Below are 26,225 nucleotides of genomic sequence, written 5' to 3' on the forward strand. Positions count from 1 at the left end.
AGAAAAGAACTATGATATTGGAAATAGGGAACTGTTGGCGATTAAACTGGCGTTTGAAGAGTGGCGTCACTTCTTAGAGGGAGCAATCCACCCCGTCACGGTGATTACGGATCACAAAAACCTTCTGTACCTAGAATCGGCTAAGCGTCTCACCCCTAGACAAGCTAGGTGGTCGCTATTCTTTACCAGATTTAACTTTGTAATCACCTATCGTCCTGGGGCAAAAAATACCAAGGCAGACGCATTATCTCGTAGTTTCCCTGGAGGGGGTAATGTTAGTGATCCGGTACCTATTTTACAAAGAGGAGTGGTTGTCTCTGCTGTACACTCTGTTCTAGAGGGAAAGGTGTTAGAGGCCCAGGGGGACGCCCCGGCCTCTTGCCCCTCAGAGAAATTGTTTGTACCGTTAAACCTGCGTCTTGAATTATTAAAGGAACATCATAATTCGGCACTTGCTGGGCACCCGGGTAGTAAAGCAACCTTGGAGCTATTGTCTCGTCGTTTTTTGGTGGCCAAGGTTGCGTCAGGATGTAATGGATTTCGTGTCTACTTGTTCTACTTGTGCACGCGCGAAAGTCTCTCATACACGTCCAGCAGGGTCTTTATAACCACTTTTCATCCCCAATAGGCCATGGACACATCTGTCAATGGATTTCATCACTGACTTACTGTTGTCTGCGGGTAAAACAGTTATCTTGGTAGTAGTAGACAGGTTTAGCAAAATGGTACACTTTATTGCGCTACCCGCACTTTCCTAATGCTAAGACTCTTGCTCAGGTGTTTATCAGTGAAATCGTGAAGCTTCACGGGGTCCCTTCCGATGTGGTTTCGGATCGGGGAACCCAGTTTATTTCTAAGTTTTGGAAAGCTTTTTGTTCCCGTTTGGGGGTACACTTGTCCTTTTCCTCAGCTTTCCATCCTCAGTCGAATGGACAGACTGAGCGTACCAACCAAAACCTAGAAACATATTTAAGGTGTTTTGTGTCTGAAAACCAAGAGGTGTGGTCATCATATTTACCGTTAGCCGAGTTTGCCATAAATAATCGCTGTCAGGAATCCACTGGCAAGTCACCATTTCTTGGTGCATACGGTTTCCATCCCCAATTTTGTACTTTCAAAGAGGGGGGGTCTTCTGGGGTTCCCGAAGAGGAACGGTTTTCTTCATCTCTTTCATCGGTATGGCAGAAGGTGCAAGCTAACTTGAAAAATATGAGTGGTAAATGTGTGGTTGTCTTCTAGGAATATTAAGTTGAAGGTTCCCTCTTGGAAACTGGGCCCTAGGTTCATTGGTCCTTATAAAATAGTAGCCGTCATTAACCCTGTGGCTTTTCGCCTGGAGCTACCTCAGACTTTTAAGATCCATAACGTCTTCCATAAGTCGTTACTCAAGAAGTATGTTCCACCTCTAGAACCATCACCGCTGCCACCTCCTCCTGTTATTGTGGATGGTAATCTGGAGTTTCAAATATCCAGAATTGTTGATTCTCGTCGGGTCCGCCGCTCTCTTCAGTATCTGGTGCATTGGAGGGGTTACGGTCCCGAGGAAAGAATGTGGGTTCCAGCGTCAGAGGTAAACGCCAACAGGTTAATTCAGGCTTTCCATGCCTCTCATCCTGAGAGACCTGGTCCTGAGTGTCCGGAGGCCCCTCGTGAAAGGGGGGGTACTGTCACGAGGGTGTCAAGAGCCACGTCTGACTCCGTTATACCCGGGGTCAGGAAGTCGCAGCGGGTGGCTGCGCGCTCTATGTCTAAAGATCACGTTGTTTCTTAGTGATTGTTTTCTGTGTTTGCCTTGCAATCCTTTTTGTCTCACTCAGGGATCCGTAGCTTCTCCTCCTCAGCTGTTTCTTGTCTGCCACTCCCAACCTCCTTATATTCTCCTCTCACACTTCTCTAGTTGCCAGTTATAGAGCTTCCTGCCTGGACTTCTATACTGACCCACTGGAGCTGTGAATCCTGGTTGTTGTTCCAGAGTGCTACCCTCCGGATCCCTGTTGGGCTTTTTGTTGTCTCCTGTTGTCGCCCACCTGGGATTATATGTTTAGTCTGTATTGTCTGTCCTCCCCTTGGTGTTTTCCTTTAGAGCTAGTGGTGCGGACTAGTGTTCCCACCGCCCTGTTCACTATCTAGGGCTCATCTTAGGGAAAGCCAGGGTTTTAGGCACGTGATCGGCGTACGGGTGAGGAACCCGTCTAGGGACGTCAGGGCAGCCAGTTGCCAGCCGCAAGGTGAGTCAGGGGTCACCACCTTCCCTCTCACTTGGGCAGGGCCTTCCTCTTTCCCTCCCTCTGTGTCACGTATGTGATAGCCACGCCGATCGTGATACCGTATCAGCGGTTCAGTATGTACTGATAGGACAAAGGACTTACTTTTGATTTTAAAAAGTTTCTTTTAACTAGATATTGGTTGTTTATGTCTCTCTATGATAGGAGAGAGAATGCTTGAATATATCCCGCTACCAAATAACAGTGATACATTAAATGTGCTCCTCGTGCTGTAATTTTAGCGCTATTTTATGTATATAAAAGTAATTGGTAATGTCCGCTGTGATGGCGATATACCGCTCTAGGGGCAAAGGCCTGTACTTAGTTGTCGGAGCACTTTGTAATATCCACTGTGATATCGATATGCCGCTATGCCGCTCCTGGGGCAAGGATGATCAGAGCAAGTACCTTATACAAATGACATTACCGACTAAATTAAAGTAAATTACGTTACCCATCCTGATGTCCATGGGAAGGTGAAGTGCTGGCCGGCCGAGCTCTACCTGCCCATGACCTGGTATCCCACGTGAGCGGGAGCAACGGCATGGTGGCCTTGAGGTGGAATAGTCGGTAATGCTGAATTTCGAGCGGTCTTTGTCTTCAAAGGACCAGCGATGCTTTGTCTGTCTTTTTCCGAGATTGGCTCTATGATACAAAGAATTCTGTTATACACTACGTGCAGAATTATTAGGCAAATGAGTATTTTGACCACATCATCCTCTTTATGCATGTTGTCTTACTCCAAGCTGTATAGGCTCGAAAGCCTACTACCAATTAAGCATATTAGGTGATGTGCATCTCTGTAATGAGAAGGGGTGTGGTCTAATGACATCAACACCCTATATCAGGTGTGCATAATTATTAGGCAACTTCCTTTCCTTTGGCAAAATGGGTCAAAAGAAGGACTTGACAGGCTCAGAAAAGTCAAAAATAGTGAGATATCTTGCAGAGGGATGCAGCACTCTTAAAATTGCAAAGCTTCTGAAGCGTGATCATCGAACAATCAAGCGTTTCATTCAAAATAGTCAACAGGGTCGCAAGAAGCGTGTGGAAAAACCAAGGCGCAAAATAACTGCCCATGAACTGAGAAAAGTCAAGCGTGCAGCTGCCAAGATGCCACTTGCCACCAGTTTGGCCATATTTCAGAGCTGCAACATCACTGGAGTGCCCAAAAGCACAAGGTGTGCAATACTCAGAGACATGGCCAAGGTAAGAAAGGCTGAAAGACGACCACCACTTAACAAGACACACAAGCTGAAACGTCAAGACTGGGCCAAGAAATATCTCAAGACTGATTTTTCTAAGGTTTTATGGACTGATGAAATGAGAGTGAGTCTTGATGGGCCAGATGACTGGATTGGTAAAGGGCAGAGAGCTCCAGTCCGACTCAGACGCCAGCAAGGTGGAGGTGGAGTACTGGTTTGGGCTGGTATCATCAAAGATGAGCTTGTGGGGCCTTTTTGGGTTGAGGATGGAGTCAAGGTCAACTCCCAGTCCTACTGCCAGTTTCTGGAAGACACCTTCTTCAAGCAGTGGTACAGGAAGAAGTCTGCAAGGTAAGAAAAACATGATTTTCATGCAGGACAATGCTCCATCACACGCGTCCAAGTACTCCACAACATGGCTGGCAAGAAAGGGTATAAAAGAAGAAAATCTAATGACATGGCCTCCTTGTTCACCTGATCTGAACCCCATTGAGAACCTGTGGTCCATCATCAAATGTGAGATTTACAAGGAGGGAAAACAGTACACCTCTCTGAATAGTGTCTGGGAGGCTGTGGTTGCTGCTGCACGCAATGTTGATGGTGAACAGATCAAAACACTGACAGAATCCATGGATGGCAGGCTTTTGAGTGTCCTGGCAAAGAAAGGTGGCTATATTGGTCACTGATTTGTTTTTGTTTTGTTTTTGAATGTCAGAAATGTATATTTGTGAATGTTGAGATGTTATATTGGTTTCACTGGTAAAAATAAATAATTGAAATGGGTATACAGGTCCTTCTCAAAAAATTAGCATATTGTGATAAAGTTCATTATTTTCTGTAATGTACTGATAAACATTAGACTTTCATATATTTTAGATTCATTACACACCAACTGAAGTAGTTCAAGCCTTTTATTGTTTTAATATTGATGATTTTGGCATACAGCTCATGAAAACCCAAATTTCCTATCTCAAAAAATTAGCATATTTCATCCGACCAATAAAAGAAAAGTGTTTTTAATACAAAAAAAGTCAACCTTCAAATAATTATGTTCAGTTATGCACTCAATACTTGGTCGGGAATCCTTTTGCAGAAATTACTGCTTCAATGCGGCGAGGCATGGAGGCAATCAGCCTGTGGCACTGCTGAGGTGTTATGGAGGCCCAGGATGCTTCGATAGCGGCCTTAAGCTCATCCAGAGTGTTGGGTCTTGCGTCTCTCAACTTTCTCTTCCCAATATCCCACAGATTCTCTATGGGGTTCAGGTCAGGAGAGTTGGCAGGCCAATTGAGCACAGTAATACCATGGTCAGTAAACCATTTACCAGTGGTTTTGGCACTGTGAGCAGGTGCCAGGTCGTGCTGAAAAATGACATCTTCATCTCCATAAAGCTTTTCAGCAGATGGAAGCATGAAGTGCTCCAAAATCTCCTGATAGCTAGCTGCATTGACCCTGCCCTTGATAAAACACAGTGGACCAACACCAGCAGCTGACATGGCGCCCCAGACCATCACTGACTGTGGGTACTTGACACTGGACTTCAGGCATTTTGGCATTTCCCTCTCCCCAGTCTTCCTCCAGACTCTGGCACCTTGATTTCCGAATGACATGCAACAGTCCAGTGCTGCTTCTCTGTAGCCCAGGTCAGGCGCTTCTGCTGCAGTTTATGGGGAATGCGGCACCTGTAGCCCATTTCCTGCACACGCCTGTACACGGTGGCTCTGGATGTTTCTACTCCAGACTCAGTCCACTGCTTCCGCAGGTCCCCCAAGGTCTGGAATCGGTCCTTCTCCACAATCTTCCTCAGGGTCCGGTCACCTCTTCTCGTTGTGCAGCGTTTTCTGCCACACTTTTTCCTTCCCACAGACTTCCCACTGAGGTACCTTGATACAGCACTCTGGGAACAGCCTATTCGCTCAGAAATTTCTTTCTGTGTCTTACCCTCTTGCTTGAGGGTGTCAATGATGGCCTTCTGGACAGCAGTCAGGTCGGCAGTCTTACCCATGATTGCGGTTTTGAGTAATGAACCAGGCTGGGAGTTTTTAAAAGCCTCAGGAATCTTTTGCAGGTGTTTAGAGTTAATTAGTTGATTCAGATGATTAGGTTAATAGCTCGTTTAGAGAACCTTTTCATGATATGCTAATTTTTTGAGATAGGAATTTTGGGTTTTCATGAGCTGTATGCCAAAATCATCAATATTAAAACAATAAAAGGCTTGAACTACTTCAGTTGGTGTGTAATGAATCTAAAATATATGAAAGTCTAATGTTTATCAGTACATTACAGAAAATAATGAACTTTATCACAATATGCTAATTTTTTGAGAAGGACCTGTATATTTGTTTTTTGTTAAGTTGCCTAATAATTATGCACAGTAATAGTCACCTGCACACACAGATATCCCCCTAAAATAGCTAAAACTAAAAACAAACTAAAAACTACTTCCAAAAATATTCAGCTTTGATATTAAGGAGTTTTTTGGGTTCATTGAGAACATGGTTGTTGTTCAATAATAAAATTAATCCTCAAAAATACAACTTGCCTAATAATTCTGCACTCCCTGTACTGCAGGATGACTGGGTCATATCTAGTTAAGGCTACATGCACACGACCGTATTTGTTTTGCGGTCCGCAAAAAAAAAAGGATGATGCTCCGATGACTTTTTTTTTGCAGATCAGTTTTTTTTTTTGCGGATCCATTGTAATAATGCCTATCCTTTTCCGCAAACTAGAAAAAAATAGAGCATGCACTATTTTTTTTACGGGGGAACGGACATACTGATGCGGACAGCACATGGTGTGCTGTCCCCGTTTTTTGCGGACCCATTGAAATGAATGGGTTGGCATCCTATCCGCAAAAAAGAAAGAACGGACACAAAAAACAGGAAAGATTTCCACAACATTGTGCTGCCTTATACTAGACTATCTATCCATAAACTATATGAATGAATCTGGATGCTTTAATGTAACTGCTCCCCCTATTGGACACTAATAAGAATTACAGTAAATAACAATATTTTATATATATTATGACTTTATTATTATTTTTTATTTTTTTAATATACCGTATATATATATATTTTTTAGCATTTTTTAGCATCTTTTCTATATAGTTTTTAAAAATTTTAGTTGATCAACTACAATACTTTTTCAATTTATTTTCAACATTTTTATTAACAGTATCAATAAATTGTCAATAGTATTATATATTGTGGTATACATATTGTGGTTCTTATCACACACAACCCTGCCTCCCAAAATAATGATTAGACTGATAAATCTACAGGTATTTTGTAACTTTAACCATGAATTGCCAGTTAACTGTTTCCTACCTATATACACAGCCTTTTGAGAACCACTTTAATCATTTGTAACATTGAAAGTGCATAGGTAGAAGTGAACCATATTATTAACCCTTTTCACAGTGAACCGTTTGATAACTTTAGCAGTGAACCACTGGGTCACTGCATTTATACCACCAATTGGACGCCTTTCTTTGTGCCAAAATCTCAACACTCTGTGCATTTTAAGCCATGTCCCTTTCCTGCTAAGCCGCATCAAATGACGAGCAGAAACTGTGTAAAGCATCTGAGGGTTTAAATGACAGGGGCAGCGTGAGCGCCATTCCCCGTAATTGCGCCCACTACGTATAATAAAAAGCGATTTGTGACTAAGTAATTTGTAACTAATCTAATTTCTTCTAATCTCTAGGCATGATGATAATATAAACCCCTTCCCACACCTTGATGTAATGTCAGAGTGATCATGTAGGTCCTGCTACTGTGCCCACATAATCACTGGAAGAAGCAAAGCGGTTATATGCAGCTGAATACCCAGCATAACTACTTCAACCCCATAAATTAACTCCTTCGCTGCTACAATCAAACAATTTCAGTATAGTGCCAGAGTGGGACACCCCTTATACTGGCAACTGTCAGTCCAAGCAACATGATTCCCAGCGCTGGAGAAGCTATGGAGATAGCATGGTTCTAAGGCTCAAAACGGCTTTGTCCTATTGGGTTAATAATTATAGTAATACTATTAAATCATTAGGAAGCAGTTGATAGTTACGTAAAAAAAATCCCAATGAGATTTCAAGCTAGAAAAAAACTGAGCTGAGAACATCCAAGCCCAAGAACTCCACGTGTAGGTCAGACAGATGTTCTAAGGACCAGTCAATATCTTTTCGGTAACTCCTAGTAAGGACAAAGCAAGGCAAGGAGGAGGTGGAGTAAGCAAGGACACCAGCGGTCTAGGTGTACTGTATATATTGTAACAAAGAAGTGGGAGGTGAAGCAGAGGGATGGGAGGTGTGAAGGAGGCTGTGCCCTGCAAGGGGGAGAAGGTGTCAACCAGGAAAAGACAGCGAAGCAGAAGGGCAATGAGGGTTATAATGAGGCGGTGACTGAGTGAGACTTCAAGAAGTTAAGAAATAGGAGGTGGGTGGAGATCTAATGTCTAAGGAGGAGAGAGGAAGAGAGACAGACAGACAAGACAGAGGATGTAAGCAGGATAGGTCAGAGGGAAAAAGAAAAGCAAGACTAGACACAGAAAGACAAAGACCACCAAGACAGGAAGCAGACATGGAAGTCAACTCTTTCCAAATGAAAATCTGTATCAAGTTGCTGGCTGGCTGTCTTGTCCCTGTTGGCGCATCGGTAAGAAGTGACGATCCTGATATATATCATCAGTGTATGGTACATACATTTATATCCAAAAACACCTTGCCAGAGAGACGCCCATAGACTTGAGGGCAGCTCAATAACTCAGGGCTCTTCTGTGTCTATGCCAAGGCATACATTTCCTCAGAGAATTAGCTGATTCTCAACGGTACTGAGACAAAATATCCTAAAAACCTTTAGTAAATGTTTATTCTTTAACAGAGAACATAGACGGGCATAAAAGTTCAGAACAAGGGTTCTTTTCATGTCACACGTTTCATCTCCCATACTATAAATTGTTAGGATGGAAAACTTGTGTAGATGAATTATGGGGTCATACATATGTAGATGTTTCACCTGACAGAGCAGCGGTTAGACCTCTGCTTTATTACTGGGGTATTGATCTTTCCTTTTCTCACAGGATTAGGTTACTCTCTGTCCATAGGATTAGTTTGGATCTCTAGGACCTTAGAAGAGGATTAATGACTTTATCAAACCTGTGAAGTGACTTAATGTCACTTAATGTCAGGCACAAAGCTCAATATTAGAAGCTACCTTCATGTGGCCCTGACATGATATATCAGATATTAGGTACTTCCACAGAAGCTGGAAAGACCCAGGTTGTCTATAGGTGGATTGCACACATGTCCAACATGCAGGATCCTGAATCATATCCTGCTTGCTGTCACACATGATGAACAAGGAAGCTGACAGTATGTAATGTTGTTTTTTTATAACCACGTGTGTTCTCAGGTGATCTGCTTGGCTGCACTACAAATGATCTAAACATAAAGACTTGGTTTAGACACATCTACTTTAAAGCAACGTATCCCGAGCACTGCTGTCCTTAGACTCAAGTCCCCCACCCATGCACGATATACTTTTGTCAGCCCAACTGGCAGTGACAGCTGACATTCTAACGTGGTTAGGCCATCAATATCTAACCGGGGGTTGGCAGGAGTCAGGCCACTCCCAATTAGATATTGATGGCCTATCCATGTTAGAATGTTTGGCCTCTTCATGCTATACCACTTACAGTGCCATATATTGTATAGTGGATGTGCTTGGAATTGCAGCTCAATCCAATTCACTTGAATGTGACCAAGGTGAACAAAGGGCATGAGACTGGAGGACATCACAGGCATAGGAAGAGGCCCACACTCTCACCAGAGTGCTGTGTGCCCCTCAAACAGCTGATCGGATTAAATGTTTAAACCTTTTGTTCTCCACTGATCAGAAGTTTTTGCCTCTCTCCCCATTATAAACCCATACAAGCTCAGCCGAACTGAGCATGTATGTGTATGGGTTGGTCCAGGAGAGAAAACTGACAGCTAGTTAAAGGGGTTGTCCGGGATCAGAGCTGAACCCGGACATCCCTCCATTTTCACCCTGGCAGCCCCCCTGTGCTAAATTGCACAGAGCAAAGGCATTTTTAGGAGTTCCGGTGACGTATCGGGGCTCTCCATGGGGCTGACAGGAACCCCGGTGACGTCACTTTCACTGATGGGCAGGATTTAGCTCTGCCCTAGCCAGTAAAACGGCTAGGGCAGAGCTAAAGCCCGCCCCTCAGAGCCGGTGATGTCACCGAACACACTGCTGGCGGGGGGGGGGGGGGGGAGTTACCACCCGGCAGTGTGTTATTGAAAACAAAAGAGCCCGTGCCCTGCGCGGTTTAGCGCAGGGCACGGGAGCGCATCGGAGCATGAGATGCTCCGATGTTAGGCTCAGGGGGGGCTGCCGGGGTGAAAATAAGGGTATGTCCGGGTTCAGCTCTGAACCCGGACAACCCCTTTAAAGTGTATCGGGACCTCAACGCTAGCTATACATAATAGATTACTGTTTGTTCGAAACCCATTAATTTTGGCAAAACTGGCAGACAATCTAATGTTAGGAGGTGTTGGGCTCGCAGCTATTGAAGGTTTTTGGTCACCTAATAAGATACTGTACATTAATCCCATTTTGTGAGAAAGTTGCAAAGAAATACTTTTTTATTCAGTTCTGGGACATTGAATACCAGGACATGAATATGCTATCTCCCTAGATAAGGTAATGTAAATTTCCACCTACGTCTCGCCTTCCTTATCTACGGAGATTTATTCATCAGCTATTTGTTCAGGGAAGCTGCAAGATAGATCCACTTTTTTTTAAAGATAGTAGATTACCCCCGTGCAGGGGTGCACCTAGCCTTTCTGCTGCTTGAGGCGAAAACTGAAATGGCGCCCCCCCATGCCAATTTCTTAACCTAACCCCTTTGCCACAATGAAAGCACTCATTGCCCATGGCCCTTCTGCTGCCCCCCTCTTGCCCCTTCCTCGTGCTGCATGAGGCAATTGCCTCACCTGGCCTCATTGGTGGTGTACCCCTGCCCCTGTGTCTACAACATGCAGATCATTATTTCCCTCAGAATCTGCTGTTAGATAGTCGGAAGGAAGATTCCACTGAAATGAACAGGTCCTGATGACTTTAGTTGATCTGTATGAGGCCCTCAACTCATCACTGAGAGTAAAATAAACCGTTTTTCTTGACTCTCCCATTCATATTTCCATTATCTTATGGGAAACGCATTCAGACAGAGAACAATCTTTTGACCTTGCATTAGCAGATCCGATTGAAATCTCATGTCTATGGCCTGCAACTTACTGACCTGAGTAACACAGTGGAGCCTGGACTTTCTCTAGAAAAGAGGTACCACAGGTACCACAGGTAAGGTCTAGAAAGCTTCAGTGGAGAAAATGAATGGGGCCTGGATTTGTTCCACAACATTGCGGAACGGATCCAGACCCATTCTACGGACGTGTGAATGGACCCTTACAGTGAGTGCTCAATAGCATTCATGGGTCACTTAGGTGGACATAACCTACAAGTGCCCCTTTTTAGTCAGTCAGTTCCTTTGATTTTTATGGGGTCATTTATCAAACTGATGTAAAGTAGAACTGGCTTAATTGCCCCCATAGCAACCAATCAGATTCCACCTTTCATTTTCCAAAGGAGCTGTCAAAAATGAAAGGTGGAATCTGATTGGTTGCTATGGGCAACTAAGCCAGTTCTACTTTACATCAGTTTGATAAATGACCCCATAAGAATCAAAGGAACTGTCTGACTAAAAAGGGGCACTTGTAGGTTATGTCCACCTAGGTGACCCATGTCAGAATGCTATTGAGCACTCACTGTAAGGGTCTATTCACACGTCCGTAGAATGGGTCTGGATCCGTTCTGCAACGTTGTGGAACGAGTCCAGGCCCATTCATTTTCTATAGGGCCGGAAGAGATGCGGACAGCACACAGTGTGCTGTCGGCATCCGCATTTCTGGAGCGCGGCCCCGATCTTCCGGTCCGCGGGTCCCGACAAAAATAGAACATGTTCTATTCTTGTCCGCAATTGCGGACAAGAATAGGCAGTTCTATGGGGGTGCCGGCCGGGTGTATTGCGGATCCACAGCACACTATGGACGTGTGAATGGACCCTAATACTCAGTTCTGAGGGAAGAGTAATCCAGAATAGAAGCTAGTGAATTAAAGTATGAAAAATCCTGGTGCCCTATACATTATTTATCATAGACAGGTCTGCTTTAAATAAAGTTGTTCCTAGCATTAGTATCCTTAAAGCTGGCCATACATATTCAATAGCTGTAGACCAAACAATCGGGTCAAAAGAATCGGGGGCGGGGGAATTAATTTTGCCCGAATCTTCTCTCCCCAAACATCATCTGTCAGGGGAAAGTTGGGATCTCACCATACACATTTCGTTCCTTCTCAGCAGACAAAACACTAATACGTTAGGCCTCTTTCACACTTCCGTTGTCCAGATCCGGCGTGTACTCCACTTGCCGGAATTACACGCCGGATCCGGAAAAACGCAAGTGAACTGAAAGCATTTGAAGACGGATCCGACTTCAAAATGCTTTCAGTGTTACTATGGCAGCCAGGACGCTATTAAAGTCCTGGTTGCCATAGTAGTAGTGGGGAGCGGGGGAGCGGTATACTTCCAGTCCGTGCGGCTCCCGGGGCGCTCCAGAGTGACGTCAGAGCGCCCCATGCACATGGATGACGTGCCATGCGATCACGTCATCCATGAGCGTGGGGCGCCCTGACGTCACTCTGGAGTGCCCCGGGAGCCGCACGGACGGTAAGTATGCTGCTCCCCCGCTCCCCACTACACTTTACCATGGCTGCCAGGACTTTAGCGTCCCGGCAGCCATGGTAACCATTCAGAAAAAGCTAAACGTCGGATCCGGCAATGCGCCGAAACGACGTTTAGCTTAAGGCCGGATCCGGATCAATGCCTTTCAATGGGTATTAATTCCGGATCCGGTCTTGTGACAAGTGTTCTGGATTTTTGGCCGGAGCAAAAAGCGCAGCATGCTGCGGTATTTTCTCCGGCCAAAAAACGTTCCGGTCCGGAACTGAAGACATCCTGATGCATCCTGAACGGATTTCTCTCCATTCAGAATGCATTAGGATAAAACTGATCAGGATTCTTCTGGCATAGAGCCCCGACGACGGAACTCTATGCCGGAAGAAAAGAACGCAGGTGTGAAAGAGCCCTTACTTGTTTATGTAGTGCCAATGTATTCTGCAGCACCTTACAGATATAATGTAGGTCATTTATCAAATTGGTGTAAAGTAGAACTGGCTTTCTTGCCCATAGCAACCAATCAGATTCCTCCTTTCATTTTCCAAAGGAGCTGTCCAAAATGAAAGGTGGAATCTGATTGCTATGGGCAACTAAGCTAGTTCTACTTTACACCAGTTTGAAAAATGACGCTCTATTTCCCCAGTGGAGCTGACAATCTAAATTCTCAATCAGTATGCCTTTGGAGTGTGGGAGGTAACCGGAGTACCCAGAGAAAACCCACACAAACATGGGGAGAACATACACTAAAGGCTCATTTAGACAACCATATGAATGGGCCCGCATCCATTCCGCAATTTTTTGGAACGGGTGTGGACCCATTCATCTCAATGGGGCCGCAAAAGATGCAGACGGCACACTGTGTTCTATCCGCATCTGTAGTTCCGTTCTGCGGTCCTGCAAAAAATATAGATCACGTCCGGCATTTCTATGATAGGGCCGGCCATGTGCGGTCCACAAAATCTGAAACGCACACGGCCAGTATCCGTGTTTTGCGGATCCACAATTTGCGAACCACAAAATACTACGGCCGTCTGAATGTTGCCTAATGTGTATGGGAGACTTTAGAGTTAGATGGTATGTGAACCAGTAACATACATTTTGTTTATACATAACGTGTTTGTATGTAGTGATAACAATGTACCCAAAAACACCAAAATGTTGCATTATTTACTTAAAACAGGACAAGGCCTTTAAGGCTGTAACAGTTGTATGATAATGTTTGTGTGGACATTTGGGGTCATTTAGCAAACTGGTGTAAAGTAAAACTGGCTTAGTTGCCCATAGCAACCAATCAGATTCTACCTTTCATTTTCACTGTCAAAAATGAAAGCTGGAATCTGATTGGTTGCTATGGGCAACTAAGCCAGTTCTACTTGACACCAGTTTGATAAATGACCCCCATTGCTTTTACTATACAGACAGGTTTAGTAATGACTAATCCTACTTACGTGAGCACGCCTGACTATACACGATGATGTGCTTCCTTGTAGCCACTCTTTTATTTACAGATACATAATTATTAAGCTTTCATTAATGAACATGAAAAATGCTGTCCTGAATGATGTCATCTAAGCCACTTACATCTGGACAGACAAGCCGCGTGACCCGTATGGGGCAGAGGCTCCTCTGAAGGGAGGGGGAAGCTGACATCATGGCATTTGCTGGCTGCCTTTTGATTTCTTTAGTGAAAGGATAGGATAAAAATTCATAGCCATCAAATTGGTTCCCAAGACTGCACCTCCATAGTAACCTGCTTGTGTGGTATGGAAAATGTGTACAACTACAGGGGGTAAAGAGGCAGTAATGTCTTCGGCTCTGGTGCCTAAGGGGGTGCAAAGGCCATTCTGCCACATAAATAGACACCAGTTTATATGAGGGACATGGCAGTGCTGCAGGCTCTGTTAGAAATTTGAAACTGGCGACCAGGGAACTTAAAGCTACGTCTCTGGTGTAAAACAAGGTCATAGATTACCATTTCTAACCTTCATTCTTCTTCTTTTTTTTTCCAGAAACTATGCCGGGTCACAGAGTAAGTTATCACCTAACGAGTTCACTTGTTAAATATTCTTTGTCTTCTTAAATTATCTGTTTGACCATAGTGTATATCAGATAAATCAAAGGGAGGGTCTGAGAGCCATGACCTGACAACCCACCTTTTTTTTACTATTATTGCCTATAACCTCACCTAAAATCTGCTTCCATTACTCCATATAACCTCCTCCTATATCTCCTCCTATTACTCCATATAACCTCCCCTATATCTCCTCCTATTACTCCATATAACCTCCTCCTATATCTCCTCCTATTACTCCATATAACCTCTCCTATATCTCCTCCTATTACTCCATATAACCTCTCCTATATCTCCTCCTATTACTCCATATAACCTCTCCTATATCTCCTCCTATTACTCCATATAACCTCTCCCTATATCTCCTCCTATTACTCCATAAAACCTCTCCCTATATCTCCTCCTATTACACCATATAACCTCTCCCTATATCTCCTCCTATTACTCCATATAACCTCCTCCTATATCTCCTCCTATTACTCCATATAACCTCTCCTATATCTCCTCCTATTACTCCATATAACCTCTCCTATATCTCCTCCTATTACTCCATATAACCTCTCCTATATCTCCTCCTATTACTCCATATAACCTCACCTAATATCTGCTTCCATTACTCCATATAACCTCCTCCTATATCTCCTCCTATTACTCCATATAACTTCCCCTATATCTCCTCCTATTACTCCATATAACCTCCTCCTATATCTCCTCCTATTACTCCATATAACCTCCCCTATATCTCCTCCTATTACTCTATAAAACTACTTCTTATATCTCCTCCTATTACTCCATATAACCTCTCCCTATATCTCCTCCTATTACTCCATATAACCTCTGCCTATATCTCCTCCTATTACTCCATATAACCTACCCTATATCTCCTCCTATTACTCTATAAAACTACTTCTTATATCTCCTCCTATTACTCCATATAACCTCTCCCTATATCTCCTCCTATTACTCCATATAACCTCTGCCTATATCTCCTCCTATTACTCCATATAACCTCTGCCTATATCTCCTCCTATTACTCCATATAACCTCTACAATATTTCCTCCTATTATTCCATATAATCTCTCCCTATATCTCCTCCTATTACTCCATATAACCTCTCCTTATATCGCCTCCTATTACTCCATATAACCTCTCCCTATATCTCCTCCTATTACTCCATATAACCTCTCCCTATATCTCCTCCTATTACTCCATATAACATCTCCCTATATCTCCTCCTATTACTCCATATAACCTCTCCCTAGATCTCCTCCTATTACTCCATATAACCTCTCCTATATCTCCTCCTATTACTCCATATAACATCTCCCTATATCTCCTCCTATTACTCCATATAACCTCTCCCTATATCTCCTTCTATTACTCCATATAACCTCTCCCTATATCTCCTCCTATTACTTCAAATAACCTCTCCCTATATCTCCTCCTATTACTCCATATAACCTCTCCCTATATCTCCTCCTATTACTCCATATGGCCTCTCCCTATATCTTCGTCTATTACACCATGTAACCTCTCCCAATATCTCGTCCTATTACTCCATATAACCTCTTCCTATATCTCCTCCTATTACTCCATATAACCTACCCTTTATCTCCTCCTATTATTCCATATAACCTCTCCATATATCTCCTCCTATTACTCCATATAACCTACCCTTTATCTCCTCCTATTACTCCATATAACCTCTCCCTATATCTCCTCCTATTACTCTGTATAACCTCTCTCTATATCTCCTTCTATTACTCCATATAATCTCTCCCTATATCTCCTATTACTCCATATAATCTTTTCCTATATCTCCTCCTATTATTCCATATAGCCTCTCCCTATATCTGCTCCTATTACTCCATATATCGTCTCCCTATATTTCCTCCTATTACTCCATATAAACTCTCCCTATAGCTCCTCCTATTACTCCATATAACCTCTCCCTATATATTCACCTATTACTCCATATAACCTCTCCCTATATCTTCTTCTATTACTCCATATAACCTCTTCTTATATCTCCTCCTATTACTCCATATGGCCTCTCCCTATATCTCCTCCTATTACTCCATATAAACTCTCCATATCTCCTCCTATTACTCCATATGGCCTCTCCCTATATCTCCTCCTATTACTCCATATAAACTCTCCATATCTCCTCCTATTACTCCATATGGCCTCTCCCTATATCTCCTCCTATTACTCCATATAACATCTCCCTATATCTCCTCCCTATGTCCTGATACTGATTACTCCATATAAACTCTCCCTATATCTCCTCCTATTACTCCATATAACCTTTCCATATCTCCTCCTATTACTCCATATAACCTCCCCTATAGCTCCTCCTATTACTCCATATAACCTCCCCTATAGCTCCTCCTATTACTCTATAAAACCTCTCCCTATATCTCCTCCTATTACTCCATATAACCTCTCCCTATATCTCCTCCTATTACTCCATATAACCTATTTTCTTTGTGGCCTATGTACTGTTAGTAATAGTTGATAATTTTGGTATTACATCATTTGCTATATCCTGTGTCGCTCACGTTGCGTGTCTTGTGTAGGTGTTTGGACGGTTCTTCCTGTTGTGATTCTGAGGCCAAAGTCTACCTGGACTACAGCTGGTACGGGTATGTCTCCTCCTCTGTGTCTTAATGATAGGTCTTCATAAGTGACAACAAGAGAAAAAGGTGTCACGTGTATTTTATAATTCTGAAAAATTGTAGGTCACATATCTTTTTGATGACATGTAGATTATTTATCTGGCAGTGACTCTATAGTATTGCTGCCATGTACTGATACTGATTTCAGGCTGCCTCTTTCTTAAGTGTCCAACCTCAGCCAGTATCTTTCCTTATCCGATAACCTTGCCAGTACTGGAGAAACAAAAGTGCTGCTGTTCTTGAGAGCAAACATCACATGATTTGATTTGGTTTGTTACACTGCCAGTGCACACAGTCACCACTTGACACAACAGTTTGGATGGCAAAATGAAAATTATACCTACCTAGAACCAAACTTAAATGGATGTGGTTTCACTTTAAGGGTATTAAAGGGGATGTCCAGGCTACAGGTACAGAATTTATAAAATATCTTCAGGATAGCCCATCAATATAAGATTGGTTTGGAGTCTGACCCCCAACACGCACACTGACGAGTTGTTTCGGGAGTCGCAGCGCTGAAAACTATGGCGTGTAAAAAAAACTATGGCCATTAAAGGGCCTGTACCATAAAAAATATTCTACATTTTTCAAACCACGACCTGGATCTGAATACTTTTGTAATTACATCTAATTAATTTAGTGCATTCATTGAGCTATTCAATAAAATGTATCTGTCTCGTCACCTGCTGTTTGTTCTTTTCCTTATTTCTCTGTCCATATCACTGAGGCGGTCACACACACATGCTTAATTTAACTCTTCAACTGTCACCAGCCATATTTTCTGTTGGAAGCTGTGGCAGTTATAAGGAAAGAGCTGCAGCAGAAAGGACACACCCCTGATGAAAGAACACACCCTCTGAGCTGCAAGCCAGATATAAATCTAGCAGAAAAATAGGAAAAATAAATGTAGATATCTCTTGTTCCGTATGAGGTGCAGGGCTGGTTCTAGCTTTGTTAGAGATTTGATTTATTTATTACATCAATCATGGCATAACCCCTTCTATTGAATGGGAGCTGAGCTGCAGTACCTAAGCTCTCGAAATTACACACTGTATGGAGCCTTCTGCTTCCACTCCATACACTGTATAGTTTCTGGCGCCGTAGCTGCCCGATACAGCTCATCGTTGGCAGTGCTGGGTGTTGGACACCCACTAATATGAAGATAAGGGTGGCTTCACATCTGCGTTCTGGATTCCGTTATGGCTTTCTGTTATAACATGGTTATAATGGAAAATAACGGAATCCGAAAGACGTATCTGTTATGCTGCCCATATATTTGTATTATGACGGAAAGCAAAACGCCGCTTTTAAAAGGCATTCCGTCTTAATAGAAGTCTATAGGAATCATAACGGGTCCGTCCCGTTTCCGTTATGCAGAGCGGAGAAAAAAGTCCTGTCTACAGGACTTTGTTTTCCGTCTTGCATAACAGGAACCAGACGGATCCATTATGATTCTCATAGACTTCTATTAAGACGCATCAAAACGAAATGCCTCTTAACCCTGGGTTCAGACCTGAGCGTTCCGAAAGGAGCGCTCTGTATGCGCGATTGTACCGGCGTTTACAATCGCGCATACAGAGACAGGCGAACACACATTGTCGCGCGTTCCCGAATATCTATGTACGGGAATGCTCGACAAAACGCCCCAAAAAAGCTCAAGAACTTGTTTGAGTGTCGGGCGTTTTACAGCGCGATCGTACGCGCTGTAAAACGCCCAGGTGAGAACCATTCCCATAGGGAAGCATTGGTTTCTCCTTGTTGAGCGTTTTACAGCGCGTAGGAACGCGCTGTAAAACGCTCAGGTGTGAACTTAGGGTAACCCTGGGTTCAGACCTGAGCGTTCTGAAAGGAGCGCTCTGTATGCGCGATTGTACGGGCGTTTACAATCACGCATACAGAGACAGGCGAACACACATTGTCACGCGTTCCCGAATTTCTATGTACGGGAACGCGCGACAAAACGCCCCAAAAAAGCTCAAGAACTTGTTTAAGCGTCGGGCGTTTTACAGCGCGATCGTAAGCGCTGTAAAACGCCCAGGTGAGAACCATTCCCATAGGGAAGCATCGGTTTCTCCTTGTTGAGCGTTTTACAGCGCGTAGGAACGCGCTGTAAAACACTCAGGTCTGAACTTAGGGTAAAGGCTTCCGTTTTCACTTCCGTCTTATGAATTCCGTTTTTTTCCGTTATAACCATGTTATAATGGATAGCCATAACGGAATCGAGAACGCAGATGTGAACCCACTCTTAGTCATCAATATCTGTAGCCCGGACAACCTTTTTGAGACAGAGCAATTTCTAGAAAATTTACCAATCAATGTGACTAATAATGCCACACCATGACCAAATAATACTATACAGTGATCAAAAATAATATTGCCATAAAGTGAACTATTCAGTGACCAAAATATAATACTGCCATACAGTGACCAAATAAATAATACTCCCATATAGTGACCAGAAAAAATACTCCTGCCATACCCTGACCAAATAAATAGTACTGTCATACAACCATCCAAAAAATACCATCATACAGTGACCAACAAATTATACCGCCATACAATGACAGAAAAAATAATACCGCCATATAGTAACCAAATGATTCCTTGCTATAGTGCAAAGTAGAAAGTGGTTCCAAAAACATAACCCCTTCAATTGTCACCTTTTTTCAAGTTCCCAAGTCTTATAACAAGGAATGTGTGAGTGGCAATCTGCAGCTCTGAGTTGTCTAGGTCAGGTTGGACACCCATGTCATGTTGCTAATGTCTCCTTCTAGCAGTTCCTGAGAACTAGAACCCCAGGTGTTTGTACTATCTACCTATTTTAAGGGATGGTCTTGGGGAGAAATCACATAAAATTGCTTGAATAGCACCAATTACGGTGGTAATTTGGTAATTACCAAACCAACAATATTATGCCAAGCTGAAACAAATGTGAATTTAAAGCTGCTCATCCACATGTGGTCAAAATGGCCAATTTTGAACATTTGCCCAATGATCATTCATGAAAAAGACTATGAATGACAGTTTATTGCATGTGTATGGGACAGTCATGTAGACTAATGTTCGATGCCTCATGGGTGCACATGTGAGCCTGGTGACGTCACCGTCACTAAGGAGTGGACTCTGCCTAGCAGTGTAAAAAAATATAGACAAACAGCATGAAATGCTCCGATGCTCATATCAGGGGGGCAGCCTGGGTGAAAACTTAGATATGTCTGGGTTCTGCTCCAAACCCAGCCAACACCTTTAATTTGGCTGACCATTGTCCAATGATTATCTCATGTGTATGACCAGCTTAAGAGGTTGAGAACTACATTGGTAGCTCCCAAGTTCCTGCACGCTATTGAATGAGACCATGGCTTGCCAAATAGGGCATCATTATACAAGTGGCACAATAGATACTCATGCTCAGTGCCCAGAGCAGCACCAACTAGAAATACAGACACAACTGTTTGTATTCCTAGAATAATGACTGGCAACCTCCCCATGTGTGGATATGGGAGACCTAATAAATAATGTGACACAATTGTGCCAGTGTGAGGGGTGAGATCTTTATTGTACGAGACACGGAGGTTAGCTCCTGCTTCCTGATAATTCACAATTCATAACTGGGTATGTCTGAACAAGCCCACACATGCCAGATGGCAGTGCTCACCAACCCATGGCTCTCCGCCCAACATTCAGGCTTTTAGGCAGGACCCAGCGTTGCTAGTGTCCAAGTCCCTAGACATATGTGCCAATTCTCGATCCAATCCATTTCCCTCCAATGTCCTAGCGTTAAAGACATATAGAGGGAAATTTATCAAAACTGGTTAAAACAAAAAGTGCCCTAAGTAGTTAAAATAGCTGCTGTAGTACCCCCATTAGTTAAAATGTCCCCTATAGTGCCCCCAGTAGTTAAATGCCCCTATAGTGCCTGAGTAGTTAAAATGCCCCATTGTAGTGTCCCAATAGTTAAAATGGCCCCTATAGTGCCTCCAGAAGTTAAATGCCCCTATAGTTCCCTAGTAGTTAAAATGCCCCATTGTAGTGCCCCAATAGTTAAAATGGCCCCTATAGTGCTCCCAGTTGTCAAAATGCCTCTAGTAGGTAAAATGCCCCAGTGTAGTGTCACCAGTAGCTAAAATGCTCCCTATAGTGCCTCCAGAAGTTAAAATGGCTGCTGTAGTGCCCCCAATATTTAAAATGTCCCTTACAGTCCATCCAGTTGCTAAAATTCCCCTAATAGTGCCCCAATAGTAAAAATGCCCCACTGTAGTGCCTCCATTAGTTAAACCTGCCTATAGTGTCCCCAATAGTTAAAATGGCCGCTGTAATGTACCCAGTAGTTAAAATGCTCCCTATAGTCGCCCCAGTTAAATGCCACTGGAGTGCCCTTGGTAGTTAAACTAGCTGCTGTCGCGCCCCAGTAGTTAAAATACCCCACTTTGGTGCCCCTAGTAGTTTTAGTGCCCCCGCCCCCTGTGATGCCTTAGTAGTTATAATCAGTAGTAATGTAGTGCCCCAGAACTTATAATGCCCCTGAATCTATAGCGCCGCAGTAGTTTCAGTATCTATAGCGCACCAGTAGTATCCAAGTATCTATAGCGCCCCAGTAGTATCCAGGTATCTATAGTGCCCCAGTAGTATCCAGGTATCTATAGCGCCCCAGTAGTATCCAGGTATCTATAGCGCCCCAGTAGTATCCAGGTATCTATAGCGCCCCAGTAGTATCCAAGTATCTATAGCGCCCCAGTAGTATCCAGGTATCTATAGCGCCCCAGTAGTATCCAAGTATCTATAGCGCCCCAGTAGTATCCAGGTATCTATAGCGCCCCAGCAGCATTTATAGCCATAGTAATAAATAAAACAAACAAACAAAAAAATGAAATACTCATCTCACTGCCGCTCCCTGTTGCTGTCTGTGAAGACAGACCACAGACCTCTTCCAGCCTGCGTTCCCTGCGTCCTGGCACAGGTGGTCGTGATGACGTCATCGTACAACGTGCCATGCTGATGTATGCTCTAATAGATCTAGTGGCCTGTGGCAATAGTCTTGAGAACAGCGATACAGGTGGATGTGCCGCTGCGGTCAAGAAGTTCAGGACATTAGGAAAAGAGCCCCAGATGTTTTGGGCTAGCGATGCCCCAGCTGTCAGGACATGCTGGGTGTTGTAGTTTCATAACCACTGGAGAGCCAAGGGAAGAGCAGCATGCCTGTACGGATAATTGAATACTGCTGCTTTCCAGAAACGTCAACTACTAGTCCTAACATTGCTTATGATCACCTCATGTAAAACCCTTTGGTTGAGTCTTTTTTTTCTGTACAGACTCTAGTTTGTGTGAGAAAAGCTCTGAATAAGAAAAGTTAATATAAAAACAAAGTGTAAATGATTCACCGTTTTCTCCATAGTTACTTGTCTTGAATTGGACTTTCACTTGCAGTTACCGACATGTCCTCTAGGTGGCACTGGTCTAATTACTTTTCATTTGTTAACATGCACTGTACACTAATACCACCCCAAAATGATAATTCAGTTTGATGTAATTTGGATCTAATATTCCTGACTCATGACATACTAGGCCTTAGGTTGTCGAACTCTCACTCTGCCTGTTTCCCGTTCCCCTGATCAACTTTTGCACTAGTGACATCAATCTCATTTATACATGCATGCTACAGACACTAGATGGTGCTGAGTACTAAAAAAGGGAAATGTACTGGTTACACAATCAGTGTGCAGGGAAACACCCCCATCTGGTAACACCCAGGTCGACCTTAATTGCAAAATCTTTACAGTAATTCATTTATAACTTCTAGAAGGAATAATAAAGTAATGGCACCTCTTTAAAGGGCATCTGTCAGCGCATCTATGCCCATGAAACTGGCTGACCTGCTGCATGGGCACTTGGCAGCTGAAGGCATCTGTGTTGGTCCCATGTTCATTGCCTGCATTGCTGAGAAAAATTATGCTTTAATATATGCAAATGATAGAGCAGAGCCGTCTAGGTGTACCGGCAAAGCCCCCGTTGCTCCTAGAGGCTCATTTGCATATATTAAACAATTTTTCTCAGCAATGCAGGCAATGGGGCAAATATGAACATAGGACCAACACAGATGTCTTCAGCTGCCAAGCGCACATGCAGCAGGTCAGACAGTTTCATAGGGATACACTTGCTGGGATCCCCTTTAAATAAATTATCCTGTGAGAATCCACCACTAGGGGGAGCTTACTGTATACACAAATATACAGCTCCCTTTAAATTCAATAATAAATCAGTATGCAATATACTGTTTGATACTCTACACAGCATACCTTTGCAAATCTTGTGATCTTTCCTTCCAATTCAGTTCATTTCTAGTCCTTCAGTGGCATCTAGTGGCTTAAAGTGATATTGCAGGCATAGTGCATACTGTAAAGTGATCCAAGGAGCAGACACACCAGGGGAGGGAGAAACATAGGTGTGGCACTGTACAACTCTTAAAGGGGCATTACTGCGCCTTACAACTGCAGGTATACAGAATTTAATTATTTAAAGCATCCATAAAGCACAGTATTTGGAGCTACTGTTGACTGCTATAAAGATATATAATGAAATAAAAGGGCGCAGAAACAAATCAAATGGAGATTCAGAAACACAAAAACTTCACCATGAATTATATTTATTGGTGTTAACTATGCCTAACATGCCTTATTCTTTCTTTCTGCAGGCCACTATTTATCTGTATGCTGATTATGTTCTCTGTCCTATGCCTATGTGGTATCTGTAATAATGTTTGTCGTTTCCGAAATCGGTCTACACCACCATCACCAAGAGATACGCCTCTTATAAACATGGGTGCACCACCACCATATGAAGAGGTAAGTCACAGAGTTCCTTAAAGGGGTTCTCAGAGATTAAAAAATCATTATGCTCCACTAGTTGTGTGTGGTAGTCCCACTCACTTCCATGCTGCTGAGCTGCAATACCATTGACAACCAATGGACAACCCCTTTAAGCAGTAAGTCCTTCTGGGCAATCGGAGAGTCTGTAGTAATTTGGTTTTCCCAGAAGAAGCCTATCTGTGTGCTGTATACATATGTTATAAAAGGAGATGTCTACCCCAAAAATGTCCCAAGTGGATAGTCCATCACATCCATGGTGGAGCTTGATTTATATCCTCTCAATGTTGTACATTGTATATGCTAAACTATTTTCCCCACTATTGTAGGTTACAGCCAAGCCATTCCTTTACCCTCCCAGTACCTCCAGTCCGCCATCTTACAGCAGTGTGATACTCAACAACCCTGACCCTACACCTGCTGTTTTGGGGGTTCAAAGCCGATGATAGAGACACTTGAATCTCAATTATGTTTACTGACAGATGTCACACAGATCAGTGGAGGGATCTGTGGGGCTACTGCATGGAGCAATGACGTGGAGATTTGCAGAATAAAGACAAAGTAGAAGAAAACCACATAAAGGTCATAAAGAGGAACCCAAAAAGCGACACAGATTACTTCTAGTAATGAGAAGAGAATTTGTACAGTGAAAAATAATGATGATTAGTTATGGAGAGGTTATATGGAGTAATAGGAGGAGATATAGGGAGAGGTTATATGTAGTAATAGGAGGAGATATAGGGAGAGGTTATATGAAGTAATAGGAGGAGATATAGGGAGAGGTTATATGAAGTAATAGGAGGAGATATAGGGAGAGGTTATATGGAGTAATAGGGGGAGATATAGGGAGAGGTTATATGAAGTAATAGGAGGAGATATAGGGAGAGGTTATATGGAGTAATAGGAGGAGATATAGGGAGAGGTTATATGGAGTAATAGGAGGAGATATAGGGAGAGGTTATATGAAGTAATAGGAGGAGATATAGGGAGAGGTTATATGGAGTAATAGGAGGAGATATAGGGAGAGGTTATATGGAGTAATAGGAGGAGCTATAGGGAGAGGTTATATGTAGTAATAGGAGGAGATATAGAGAGTGGTTATATGGAGTAATAGGAGGAGATATAAGAAGAGGATATATGGAGTAATAGGAGGAGATATAGGGAGAGGTTATATGGAGTAATAGGAGGAGCTATAGGGAGAGGTTATATGTAGTAATAGGAGATATAGAGAGTGGTTATATGGAGTAATAGGAGGAGATATAGAGAGTGGTTATATGGAGTAATAGGAGGAGATATAAGAATAGGATATATGGAGTAATAGGAGGAGATATAGGGAGAGGTTATATGAAGTAATAGGAGGAGATATAGGGAGAGGTTATATGGAGTAATAGGAGAAGATATAGGGAGAGGTTATATGAAGTAATAGGAGAAGATATAAGAAGAGGATATATATGGATTAATACGAGGAGATATAGGGAGAGCTTATATGAAGAATTAGGAGGAGATATAGAGAGAGGTTATATGGAGTAATAGGAGGAGATATATGGAGAGGTTATATGAAGTAATAGGAGGAGCTATAGGGTGAGGTTATATGGAGTAATAGGAGAAGATATAGAGAGAGGTTATATGGTGTAATAGGAGGTGATATAGAGAGAGCTGTGGTATAAAGCAAACATTGTATGGATTCATAATTAGTGTTGGGCTCGAATATTTGAATAGCGAGTATTATTCACGAATATCGGCACTTTGAGAATTTGCGAATATTTAGAATATAGTGATATATATTCATAATTTCGAATATTCTGGATTCTTTTTTTCCTCAGTAACCTCCCTTCTTGCTTGTGGGCCAATGAGAAGGCTGCAATGTCTTTGTCTGAGCTTAGCAACGTGCCTAGCAACCAATAGGAAAGTTGCCTACCCCTTCCTATATAAGAACCTCCCCAGCAGCCCTTGTATGCAGTATTTTGCAGATCTGAGAGATACAGCAGTGTCATTGCTGTGCTCTGTGCTTTCCTGTGTCATTACATTAGATAGTTAGATAGCTCATATATATAATACAGATAGTCAGTGTAGGTTATATCCTGATATAGTGTAACAACTGATAGGTTCTGCTGTCCATACATACAGACATAGTGCTGTGATGTCAGAAGTTCACAACAATACTTAGTGCACCAATCAGTAATAAGTAGTCAGACCTGTTAAAATGTGAAGTTGCACGTATTGCGCCAAAATAGTCGCATCATTGGTGCCGATTTCGCAATCGCTAATATATTGGAGCACTCTATCTGCATTTGAAGCTATTGTAATGTTCTGCCGTGCCAACCATCTTCTCCAGTCTCAGGAAACTTCT

General features: G+C 42.9%; 1 protein-coding gene across 2 annotated transcripts; it reads left to right on the forward strand.

Annotated features, from left to right (window-relative positions):
• The first annotated feature begins 7,820 nt into the window (after nucleotides 1-7,820).
• TMEM92 (transmembrane protein 92) lies at nucleotides 7,821-24,670 on the forward strand. 2 transcript variants are annotated; one of them, XM_044299179.1, is made up of 5 exons: nucleotides 7,821-8,127; nucleotides 14,275-14,294; nucleotides 16,917-16,976; nucleotides 23,704-23,854; nucleotides 24,205-24,670. In XM_044299179.1, exons 1-5 carry the CDS (start codon nucleotides 7,924-7,926, stop codon nucleotides 24,319-24,321), a joined length of 552 nt encoding a protein of 183 aa, XP_044155114.1. In that variant the 5' UTR covers nucleotides 7,821-7,923; the 3' UTR covers nucleotides 24,322-24,670. The 2 variants fall into 2 exon arrangements, with proteins under 2 accessions (XP_044155114.1, XP_044155113.1); XM_044299178.1 differs by having other exon boundaries at nucleotides 7,827-8,127; nucleotides 16,917-16,982.
• The last annotated feature ends 1,555 nt before the right edge of the window (nucleotides 24,671-26,225 follow it).

Source organism: Bufo gargarizans, chromosome 6 (assembly GCF_014858855.1).
Source record: "Bufo gargarizans isolate SCDJY-AF-19 chromosome 6, ASM1485885v1, whole genome shotgun sequence".
NCBI classification, from domain to species: Eukaryota; Metazoa; Chordata; class Amphibia; order Anura; family Bufonidae; genus Bufo; species Bufo gargarizans.